Source organism: Carassius auratus, unplaced genomic scaffold, assembly GCF_003368295.1.
Source record: "Carassius auratus strain Wakin unplaced genomic scaffold, ASM336829v1 scaf_tig00007919, whole genome shotgun sequence".
NCBI lineage: Eukaryota > Metazoa > Chordata > Actinopteri > Cypriniformes > Cyprinidae > Carassius > Carassius auratus.
The window spans coordinates 1-12,167 of record NW_020523890.1 but is presented as its reverse complement, the minus strand read 5'-3'; the positions used below and the strand labels follow the sequence as shown (position 1 = coordinate 12,167).

At 36.5% G+C, this 12,167-nt stretch overlaps 2 protein-coding genes across 3 annotated transcripts; both read right to left on the bottom strand.

Annotated features, from left to right (window-relative positions):
• Nucleotides 1–427: 427 nt before the first annotated feature.
• On the bottom strand, nucleotides 428–1,857 carry LOC113071722 (gap junction alpha-10 protein-like). Its single transcript, XM_026245011.1, has one exon. The coding sequence runs from the start codon at nucleotides 1,841–1,843 to the stop codon at nucleotides 428–430; it is 1,416 nt and encodes a 471-aa protein (XP_026100796.1). The 5' UTR covers nucleotides 1,844–1,857.
• Nucleotides 1,858–5,259: 3,402 nt separating this feature from the next.
• Nucleotides 5,260–8,178, bottom strand: LOC113071720 (ankyrin repeat domain-containing protein 6-like). 2 transcript variants are annotated; one of them, XM_026245007.1, is made up of 3 exons: nucleotides 8,021–8,178; nucleotides 7,625–7,937; nucleotides 5,260–6,469 (listed from the first exon to the last, which is right to left on the bottom strand). In XM_026245007.1, the coding sequence occupies exons 1-3, from the start codon at nucleotides 8,084–8,086 to the stop codon at nucleotides 5,928–5,930; spliced, it is 921 nt and encodes a 306-aa protein (XP_026100792.1). In that variant the 5' UTR covers nucleotides 8,087–8,178; the 3' UTR covers nucleotides 5,260–5,927. The 2 variants fall into 2 exon arrangements, with proteins under 2 accessions (XP_026100792.1, XP_026100793.1); XM_026245008.1 differs by having other exon boundaries at nucleotides 7,625–7,934.
• Nucleotides 8,179–12,167: the final 3,989 nt, after the last annotated feature.

Sequence of the window (12,167 nt, the reverse complement as noted above, 5' to 3'; positions counted from 1 at the left end):
CTCATGAACGGCCTGTTACATTCCTGTTGTCCTTCTGTCCTTCTTACTTTCACTTTTTCATGATGGAAGAGATATCCAAGAATACGCTCTGTAAGGAAGATGTTTTTCATATCAGTACAAATTAGGCACACATATGAAATATAATTATATTAATTATCAACATCCATCAATATTGTCTACTCATAATGTTAACATAAAATATATGTGTAAATAAAAACATAGAAAATGTTATTACTGATTATTTATATATTATTACAGATCATTGATTGTTTTTCCTATTTATTATAATCAATCCAATTCAATTTCTTGAATGTAGCTGGCATAATCTCATCTTGAGAAAAAATAAATAAAATTCTGATCCACACTAAAATTCCCAAAAGTAATTTTGGACCAGAAGCTTTTATATGACCAGCTCAGTAGCTGGGTGTCATTTGTTTCTACTTGCCATAGACATCCGTCGTCCTCCCCCTGGTGGTGGGTTCATGGGCAGGTCGTTGAGTGAGCCTAGCTCGGACTCTGAACTCCTTGTGGAGGGACATGATGGACTGCCGGAAATACTGTCTGAGGGCATACGAACCATGAAACTGGCTTTCCTGTTGGGTGGACAGAAGTCGCTCTCGGAGGACTCCACAGTGTTGTCTCCCAGGTCTGGCACACGGCTGGGCCTGTGCAGAGCATTGCGAAGGCAGGCTGGTATTTCCATATTACCCTCAGGACTCAGATGACCCGAGTTTAAAGGCCTAACATCCCTCTCCGAGCCGTTACTACTCTCTAGATGCTTGTCACGGTTTTCCCGGTCCTCTAGTAACTCCATGGACCCTTGGGAGTGCAGTTCATGGATCATTCCCTGGCTAGGCTGGCGCATTTGCCGGGGCTGCTGGGTTATGCAGGACACCGGGAGGGTGGCCGCAGCGAAACTGTTGTGCTGCAACATGTTGTTGCTGGAGCCCATGTAAGCACTGGTTAAGAACAGTGGAGGGTCCGTTTGCCCCTGCGGAATAAAAGTTTTCAACTGCGGGTTTTTGTGGGGAGACATATCCGTCATTACGCACAGTTGCTGAATGGTCGAGTGTTTGGTTTTGCAAAGACTGTCGTCCTCGACGAGCTGGAGACCGCTTAGAGTCTGTTTAATTTTTTTAACCCCCAGGTGGGATATTTCCAAGAGGTTCAGGAACAACGAAACCCCTCCGATGACAATCATGAAAACCATGAAGATGGTCTTCTCTGTCGGCCTGGAGACGTAACAGTCCACGCTGTTTGGGCAAGGCACCCTCTCACACTTGTACAAAGGATCCAGTCCAATCCCATATAAGATATACTGTCCTATAATGAACGCCACTTCCACCACTGATCTGGTAAGGATATGAATTATATATGTGCGCAGCAAGGAGCCCCTCAGAGGAGCCTTCCTAACTTTCCTCTGCTCTTCTAGCTTCCTCAGTTCCTTCTCCAACTTCTTGTGCTCCTCCAAGAGGCCTTCCGTCTCTTCCAGTTCAGCTCTCAGCTGGATTTTCCTCCTGTGCCGTTCTTTCTCCAAAGCCCTCAGTCGGTACAGAGCATGTCCCATGTATACCAGCGAAGGCGAGGAAACAAAAATGATCTGCAGTACCCAAAAGCGAATGAGCGATATCGGGAATGCTTGGTCGTAGCAAACGTTCTTGCATCCCGGCTGGTCCGTGTTGCAGACGAACTCACTTTGCTCGTCCACCCAAACATCCTCGGCCGCCACGCCGAGAACCAGCATCCGAAATATGAACAGGATGGTCAGCCAGATTTTACCCACGATTGTGGAGTGAATATGAACCTCCTCTAAAATGCTCCCCAACAAGTTCCAGTCCCCCATCTTCACCGCCACATGTCCGTGCTTAAAAAAAAAATATAGGAGTTAAGCCTAACATTCAAGTTGGTTTATTCTTTAGATTTCTGTATTCATGCATTAGCCATCATGCATAAGAATTTCTGCATGCATTCGACAAGCAAGTTTGACATTAAATTCCAAGTCTAGAAAGTCATGCACATGGTACAATGGACTTGATTCTACCGAGTTGGTTCATTCTTATTTTTTCTGCATTCATGCATTAGTTATCATGCATTTTGTAGGCATTCGACAAACAAAAAAGGCATGTTTGACAAATTCCAAGTTTAGAAAGTCATGCACAAACAGTTCCTATGTAAGCACAAACCAAACTAAAATCAACTTACATTTTAGTGGGATTTGCTGTCTAGTTTCCTTGGAATATAAACAAGCATGTTTTCCCCGATAAGGAACATCATTCCTTCATTTTAAAGCCATGGAGTTTGCACATTAAAGCACAGCCAGCCTCTCTGCATTATGTTGGCTACAGTGAATGTTCCCCACAGTTGTTGCATGCAGTGAGTTCACAGGATGTAGAAATTGATCAGAAACTGACGGGACAATGCCCCATGGCAGATCTTATCAAGCAATTTGCTGAAAACAGCACCCCCACACACATAAAAAGTTGCCCGCAATGCCAACCAACCGAATGTCCCTCATGCAGTCAATACAATATTCTACCACATTTCACGATATTGCACTCCAGCAAACCACGTTTAAGCAAACCCAGTACTACCGTGTTGACTCGAACAAGAAAATGGGTTTCAAACTTTTTTAAGCATGCATGTCCATCCTATTTAAACATTCATCTTTTGTGTAATTATAATTCGAGTCAGTTCAAGCCCAGTCTGTTAGATGGAGTTTTCAAAAGCTGATCTTTTTATCTAACCCTGTGCCTAGAACAAAACGATGCATGTGGAATTTATCAACTCTATTTCAGCGTTTTCCTTTGTGTTCCTCTTTGAGTTTGTGCCGAAGCTTTCCATGTTGTTTACGTTTGCGAGCATTCAATGTCAAATGAAAGACCTTGCACTCGATTGCATCAGCCCCCCACCCCTCCTAAACTCAATCCATCAATACTGCAGTGATTTGTTTAGCGTGTTCTTTTTTCTAGTTTTATGTGGCACAAATCTCATTAAAAGCATATTTGCACAGTATTGTGCATTTACCCTATAAATCCAATAGCAATTAATAAAAAAAAAAACCATGGTTTTATATTAAAACAACCGGGGAGAACAAAGCAAGCCATGATCCACCAATCAGCACATGCACGTGATTTTGTTATCCTGATTCGTCCCTGCACGAACCTTTCAGGCATTGCACAACTGGATCTCGCCGATCACACTACATGCTTCACAAAATGACCAGCCTTTCCTCAGGGCCTTTAATTAGCTTTCCATCACATGCTGACAGAGTCAATGGGAGATTGATTTGATTTTCCCTCGCAGAAGCTTGAACTGCAAATGCCAGAAGTCACATCAGGGATGTCGCATTACATAATGAGTTCATATGGTACCAAGCGAATGGCAGAAAACCATCTACTGGTCTTTATTCTGCGGTGTTTCATTTGATCTAATAGCCTTGGTTAGAGCCAAAATATGCACTGAGGAACAGGTCGTAGGGTATTGCAACTAGGGGAAATTATATTTCAAGTGCAAAAACATTCATATACAATAACCTGCATGTGCTGAAACCTACAGTACATGGTCATTATCCCAAAATAAACCCTGTCATTTTTATAACATTGTAAAGGTTTATTTTGCAGTAATGAGTGGCGGACTGTATTATTCCACTTTTTTTAATGTGGCTGTTCACCAAGTAAATAAATCTACATTAAATATTGATTTGAGTTTAACTTATATGAGAAAAAGGTCAATGCACATTCGTTGTGCATTGTAACCAATCACACATGATTCCAAGGGCGATACCTTGTTTAAATATGAGTTTGGTTCATAGGTTAACCACGCTGTCATATTATAATTATTAAATAATTGTGTGTCCTCCACACAGTAGGCAATTTAATTTTCGTCTGGGAATGAGGACATCTCGTATTTAGATATTCAATCCAGCAAGCCCACTGATCTGCCACTTATAATCATATTGAGTAAAACCCAACACACTGGTAACGTTAGGTGTACAATTATCCTAATATCAGTTATCACATTGTTGAAAAATGGTTGTAGGGGGTGATGGTAGCCAGTGGACCAAACCATGAGGTAAGGAAGTGTGGGGGAGGGGGGTCTCAAAGGTTGAATGCTTAAAACACTTTTTAAATCCGTCCATTCTATTATTAACAATACACAGAGTGGTTTGTAGTGATATTTTTTGAGGGACAACCCTCAGATTGGGGGTTCCCGACCCCCGTCCCCGAAGCGATTTAATCCTGTGCATTATTCTGTTGAGTTTATAAACGCAGCGGCCAATCAGAGGTGTACAAATGATTCATCGCAGAAAAACCTACATTACATTTAGTGCACCTCTCAGACTAAATTCTGCACTTCTGTGAAATCTAGCATCATAAACAAAGTCGTAACAAAGAGATCAATTTCATTAAGTGAGAGCCTTGTTTATTAAAACGGATGTTTTTATAGATTACTAGGCTTAACTATTAGCCTAAAGAGTCAATTATATATTTTTGTTTCTTTGTTCAGTTTTATTCTTACTGCCAATTTAAATACTATTTTAAAAATCTAAGTATTTCAGTCTGTAGTAATGTATAACAGAAAAAAATACCCTTGTCACTGCAACACTCTTTTATTGTGTTGTAGTGTAGATACATTTTGTTGTTTGTGGTGGGAGTTCGAAAATGGATGGAGGCAGTGGGATGGATGTCCACCATGCTGATAGATTACTTCACTCTGATCCATTTCAATCAATATAGACTCGTGCAGCCCTGATCTGACTGTAGAGATAATGAGATTCCAGCACGCCTGCGGATATTTACTGAGAAGAGGTTAGGATGTGAAACGAGGTAAAGAACAGAGCGTGAAAGCATTCCCTTGAAAACATCTAAAAATAATGTTAGACTTTGAGGATTGCAATTTTTTGTTTAATTATTTTAGCCTTGTGCTTGAGTCTCAAAGTATTTGATAGTTTTCAATGTCAACTTTGTAGTGAACATGATTATTAATCATTTAGTGGAAAATATATAAGTTGTATATAAAAAGATGAGATTCACTAATGAAATCTGACACTGTATATGATGCATCTGACCTGTTAGAGCCACTAACTAAGAGAAATGCTGTGCTGCAGAGATCATGGTGGGTCATGAACTGAGTGTTATACAACATTTGACTCATCAAACATTTAATAGATTTCACATGTATGGCATGAATTCTCATGTAATTTCAATCACAACAAAACAGACTGCCAGTCTTGCATGCATTTTAAACAGTTCTCTTCATTCTCAAGTTGAGCAACTATAATTGCAATTTTTTAAATACATTTAATTATATTTTGTACAGGTGCACAGACTGAAAAACCAAACAATATATTAGATATTTTACAAGAACAAAAACAGAACTATGTAACTTAAAGTAATTCCATCTAGAATTAAAAGAAAGGTATTTACTGTTCATCTACAGTAGTCATTAAGAATCAACTGACTGAAATTCACCTAATTTACAATATTTTAATCCACAAAAACTAACTCCAAATTGTTGGAGTGAAGATATTTTATTCACATTTAAAGTAATAGTTTATACAAATATACAAATTCTGTCCATTTTTATTCACTATGTTACCATAGGTATGATTTTCTTTCCTCCTTGGAACACACGAAAAAATAAAAAATTTCGAGGAAAATGTTAATATTGTGAAATGTTAATATGGGTGAACTTTTCCATGTGATTTAACAATGAACAAAGAAATACTCAGTTCCCTAACATAGCATTAGAATCATTGTGCCATTAGCTTAACCTCAACCTACACATAATAATTGCTGCCATGGTCGAAATTAAACTTTACTGTAGTGTTTTACTATAGTGTTTACAAAGCTCCATTCCCATTTATATGGCCATGACTTACATATAGGCGGAATCAAGAGATCTAGGCATATGTAGCATCATATGTGTCAAGAGTTTGAATTAGTGTTAGTGCGAAGCTTCTGTAGCTCTTCCTCCAGGATGCTGATCCTCTCCAGTAGACTGGCTCTGTCCTGCAGAGCTTTCTCTTCTGCCACCTTCTGCGCTTCCTGGATCTTCCTCTCGTACCAGCGTTCCAGCTGTGTGGAGACCGTCTCAAAGAACCGCTGTGTCACCTCCATGGCATGCAAGTTTGCCCGCTCTTGGGTGAAGGTGACCTCCAGGGTCTTCATGGTGTTGCTCTGCAGGGTTTGTGCGTGATGTGCTTGAATCCTGTCCTTTAGATGCCTGCTGTGTTGCCGGGCCGGGCCGGGTGCTGGTTCTGTATCGCTGGTGTTGAAACACTTGCTGGATGTGGACAGGCTGCTGCTGCCACTGCTGTCACACAGTTCATCCCCTTTGTCTGACCTGCACTTTGAGACATCAACCTCCTGTGCTTCTGCTCGGTGCCACTTGGGGTCAGCAGTCGCCAGCTTCCGTGATAGAGGTTTGTGTTTGACCATTGAAGGAGCTGCCAGGTTACGATATTCCCCTGTATTAATGTAGAAAGATATTTAAAAAATAATAATAATAATTATATATATATATATATATATTTTTTTTTTTTTTTTTGACTGTTATGTACTCTCATTAAATATATTTTACTCATTTAAACCAGGTCTTATTTTAGAGTAGAGCATAATAAAAACAAAAAAAATCACTTAATATAACAAAAAAGTTATGATAAAAAAGTGCTCTAAAGTCAATATGGAAAAAAAGAAGAAGAAAAAAACGTATTTACTTTCTTAAAATATTTAGTTTGGTCTTTATGAACAATTAATCAATGATTCTTAATTTTGAGTATCGTGGTTCACTCAGAAATACAGTATGTCATGTTATGGTAATAAAATGGGTTGGGGAGGCCAGTTCATGTTCACTTTAGCATAAGTGAAACAAATATACATTTTCTAAAAACAAGTCTTAACAGCTTAACATACATTTATAATTTACTTCTTAGTTAAATGTACCCATACCTTTTTAGATATCTTTACTGGAAATAATAGTGATAAAAATATGATTTTGTTTTTATATTATTTGAGTATACGGTTTTACTCAGAAATATGTCACATTGTGGTAGTACAATGGGTTGGGGAGGTCAGTTCACGTTTACTTAACATGAGTGAAAAAAATATAAAAAAATATTGAATATTGGAAATACATTGCAGTCAAGATAACATTTCTAAAAACAGGCTTCTTATTTAAATGTACATCCTGTTTTAAGGATGTTTAGTTATTTTTACTAGAAATAATGATACTGATAAAATACTTTTTTAAATGCATGTTTTCAAACCTGAAGAACAATTCAGCTTTTTAAATATCCCATTTCACACAGAAATATGCCACATGAAGAAAAATAAATAAATAAATAAATATATATATATATATATATATATATATATATATATGAAAAAACTTTTGTATTCGAGATACATTTTCTAAAATAAATCTAACATTAAAATGTTATGTATATAATATGATTTTTAGCTAAATGTACATCTTGTTTTAAGGATGTTTAGATATTTTTACTGGCAATAACAATAAAATACTACTATATATATATATATATATATATATATATATATATATATATATATAAATTAAAATTTGGAAATACAATAAAAAAATTAGGGCTTTTTTTTTTTCAAACCTGAAGAACCGTTCAGCTTCATCTCAAAGTATCTCTTCCCACGTGTGTCCCCAAATTCAAGACTTTTCCCGTCATTGTTAGGACCTGCTCCTGGGCTGGGTAACACATTGACGTAAGTGGCCAGCGAGCTGGAGCTCCCCTCAGAGATGAGCGACAGCAGCGGGAGACCCTCGGGGTCTGAATCCACCAGAGACTGATCCACAGACGGAGAGCGCAGAAGTTTGTAGTTCTGTGTCTCTGCAGGCATTCGCACTTCAAGATCCTGAATCTTAGACATGCACCAGCTTTTCACAGCATTGGAAGCAGCTACCTGCTTGAAAGATAAAAACAGAGCAATCAATCATGTCCAGTCTGATGTGATTGTGGTGGTGCATCTCTTCTCTAATGGTGTTGTACCTGTTTTCTCTCGCCCTCCATGCGTTCCAGGGTAGCTCTCTGATTGATTCGATAATGACACTCCATCCCCTCAGCCAACACACGCTCCTGTGTGAGTTTCTCAAGAACTTTTATCTGAACAGAATGAGATACGAGTCTCTAACACCCCTCCCCCAGATTTTCACTGCTATTGGTTTTGAAAGTGATTTTCCAATTTATTTTATCCAAGTCATGTCTTTCTTCTTGGAAGTTAATGGTACTACTTATATTCATATACATTTTTTCAAATACATTTTTCATACAAATTCCTAAATGACAATTTATTTATAATCTTTTTAAGTTATTTTTTATTTATATTAAACTACCATTCAAAGGTTCAAGGTCATTAAGATTTTCCCCCCTTTTTTTTCTCTCCAAAAAACAACAATACTTTCATTCAACAACTATGCGTAAAACGTATAATATGTTACTAAAGATTAATATTTCAAATAGTCTTATTATGAATTAAAACAATTCAAATAATTTCTATTAATCAAATAATCCTAAAAAAGTTCAAATTTTCCATAATTATATTAAAGCAACATCTATTATCAATATTGATAATATAGAAAAATAATAATAATGTTTCCTGATCACCAATTCAGCATATTGGAATAATTTCTAAATGATTATGTGACACTGGACTAATGGCTGCTTTGTCAGCAAAGGAATACATTGCATTTTAAAATATAATAAAAAAAAGAATACAGTTATTATTTTCAATTGTAATAATATTTTACAGTATTACTATATTTTACTGTATTTTTTTAATAAAAAAATGCAGCTCTGTAAGCTAAGAGACATTTTACAAAAATATGTGTAAAAAAAATTATCAAACTTTGTAAAAAAAAAAGTAATGTCCATATTGTATGGGTTTCATCTCCAAATCTAGAGGTTAGATAGGTATTTTGCAAAGTCATGAAGGAAATTTTAAACAAAAAAGTTGCAATATCACAGCAAACGACAAACCTGGTGCTTGTTTTGTGCTCTATTCTGCCCAGCCTGCAGTTGATCTCCTCTTGGACAGTGTGAATTTCTGACGCGTATCTCCATCTTTGCGGCTTTCAGCTTATTCTCCAGAGTTTTAATGAGGGGCTTACAATGACAGTCATTCGCAGGAGCCTGTTTGCAGACACTGGTTAAGAGTTTAAAACAAACAAATGCATTGCACTAACTCTAATGTAGAGTTACCTGCTTTATCTGTCCATCTTTATCCCTGTATAGTGTATAAAGCTGATAGACTCTTCCAGGAGCTTCCTCTTCCTCCTGAGAGCTGGGGCTGCTGGGTTTTATTCTCTGGGATGGAGATCCTCTTCATGGAGCTGATACTCTCTCCGAACACATGTTCCAACTTTATTAACCACAAAAAACATATTTAGAATTACTGAACAGAGTACTTTTTTAAATATTCATGCTAGAGGAGGAATTTTTTAAAGACCATCATTATCAGGTAAAATGTCTCCGCTAAAAATGTGATAACATTTAAATGAACTTGTTTTAAGACAAAAATAATGAATGAGTTTACCTGATTATAATTCAGATTATTAAAAGAAATAATGTTAATATGTATAAGACATACATGTAAAATTAAGATTTGTTATTAAGATTAAGATTTTATTAATTTTAAAATAACAAGCTACTGTTTTTTACGTTATTAAGCCTAATGAGAAGCAGAATAATGCAATGTCATCATTTTAGTATTGTAAAATAATATAATAATTTTAAGTATAATTAAACAAAATTGCCACTTTTTAACATCTAAATTAAAGATTAAGAAATAAATTAGTCTATATATATATATATATTTTTTTTTTTTTACAGTGGATGCAAGTTAATATATAACTCTAATATTTTTGTAACAATCTGTCAATTGTTTTAATATCAATATGATTAAAATAGTTAATAAATCAATAGTTCTTATTTATTTGCTTAAGATATGAAGCCATCTAATAATCTGAATAATGCACAATCATTTTTGCTAATAAACCCTCTAAATATCAACATACAATAACATGGTATGTTGGCATAGAGTATAATATTAAAGTATGAAATATTATAATAGGTATTATCAATTTAATATCATACCTGTCTTCTTGGGCCTCCTGATCTTTCTCCTGGTGCCGGGGCTCAGAGTTGCTGTTTTCCGTTCAGTTTGATGTACTTGATCACTGTTGTTTGTGTCTTCTGCCACTTCAGTACAGTCCTGCACAGTGAAGGGAGTGCTTAGCACGAGAGGGATATTTAGGCGAAAACAATCACATGACCTCTGATCTCTTTAGGGTTATGGAAGCTTAGTAGACATGTGACATTCCTCTCACTGGCCCCTAGACCCCAATCATATTACAAACAATGAATCTGCAACAGCGCAGATGTTTGTTCTAGATGGGTGAATCTTATCTTAATTTTCCACCTTCTCTCGGGAGGAATGAACTCTGGGAGGGACTGAGTTCTCCTCTGGGCCCGCAAGACATCTCTTCGTTTTCTCACAGTTCTTCCACGAGCAAACCGCTGCACCTAAGCAGGGACATACACCCGAGTATGGCTGAATAAAATAAGCATTGTTATATAATTTTAGCACCTGCTAATGTGTTCATGAGCTGAATCATTTATCCACCAATTAATTTAAAAACACTGAATCAGTTAGAAATTAATGAGGGGATTGTCTTTGAGTCGTTCATCCAAACCGGTTTGTTCAGTAGGGTTTTATTCAATCAAAAGCAATGCTTTGCTAGAAAGAGCAGGACAGTGAACTGCTTCTAAATGGGAAAACTTTGACTGTAACAACATTACTTACCTGATTGGATTTTGCTAACAGAATAGCCAAATCTCGGTTGTTATTGTCCCGGGCTTTGTCAAGAGCGGTGTGGCCTGTCTGTTGATAGATTAGTGTGGAAATGAATTGTCATTCTTTACAGTCCAATTCATGAAGCCATAGCATCATCTAACCCCAGCCCTCAATACAACTTACCTTCATAATAACCAGTGGTGTCAAAAGTATTGGCATCATTACTCAAGTAGAAGTATAGATACTAGGGTTTAAAAAGACTTTTGTAGAAGTTGAAGTATCAACTCAAGCTTTTTACTCAAGTAAAAGTGTAAAAGTACTGGTTTAAAAAAACTACTTAAAGTATAAAAGTAAAAGTAATGTAAGGGAACAAATGCCATTAAGAAAAAAAGCTTGGGCCGTGCCAGAGGGGCCTATTGTGCATACCCCACTCTCAAAAAAAAGAAGGCCATAATGACTATAATGTTATATTAAAATGTTCATGTTGAAAAATTTGTGATGCACTAGGGCTAGGCTACCTTTTTTCAGCCGCATATATGCCCACTGAAAATGAACGCATTTAGTACAATGCAAATACATTAAAGAGCTAGAGATACGATGACTAGTTGCCAATAACTATTGTTATGGTGCAAAAGTCAAACTTCAGAGGCATGTCATCAATAAGCTTTAAATGGAATGTAAATGTACATCCAAGCTTAGCTGCAGGAATCAGTGAGGGCAATGGACAAGACATTGGGTTGCAGGCTTTGTAACAATTACCCTTGTATGGTTGTCTATATACAATAAATATTATAGTGCTGTCAAAATGAATGATTAATCCACATTGTTAATCAAAAACTAAAAATAACTCATAATCCTGATACCTTCTTGATTGATAGCTTCCTGTATTCGGTACATATGTCTGCTATGTCCAGTGTTCGGGGTTACAAAGTTGGTAAAGCCTATAGTTATCACAAAATTGTCAATCGCGTCGTCATTCGCAAACGATAATTTATTAAAACGTCTCGCTACCGAACTAGCTACAGCTTAATTTGTGGAGGATGAAGAGAAAGCACCCATTTGGTAAATGAGCCAGTGAGAAATAATAACTTTTAAGAAGGGTCCAGTGCCTTTTTTTGATACTTTTAAAACGGTACCGGCGCCTAAACGGTGCCTTAAACGATACTTAAAAAAAAAAATAACCTAAAAAAAACTATGGATAACATTAGAGAATATTATAAATATTTAAAATAAATCCATAGCTCACCCTGGATGCTCTCATTTCCCAAGTTGTGCTTCCCTTAATCTAAGGATAATAAATTATTTCACAATCTGGGTCATTATTTAATACAAAAGCACACATAA

What these genes read in the sequence shown, in the direction of transcription:
- LOC113071722 (XM_026245011.1), bottom strand. Translation starts at nt 1,843, where the DNA reads ATGGGGGACTGGAACTTGTTGGGGAGCATTTTAGAGGAGGTTCATATT.
- LOC113071720 (XM_026245007.1), bottom strand. Translation starts at nt 8,086, where the DNA reads ATGGAGTGTCATTATCGAATCAATCAGAGAGCTACCCTGGAACGCATG. An exon ending in TGGAGGGCGAGAGAAAACAG is followed by an intron (nt 7,938 to 8,020) that starts GTACAACACCAT and finishes TTATCTTTCAAG; the next exon opens with CAGGTAGCTGCTTCCAATGC. An exon ending in GAAGCTGAACGGTTCTTCAG is followed by an intron (nt 6,470 to 7,624) that starts GTTTGAAAAAAA and finishes ACATTAATACAG; the next exon opens with GGGAATATCGTAACCTGGCA.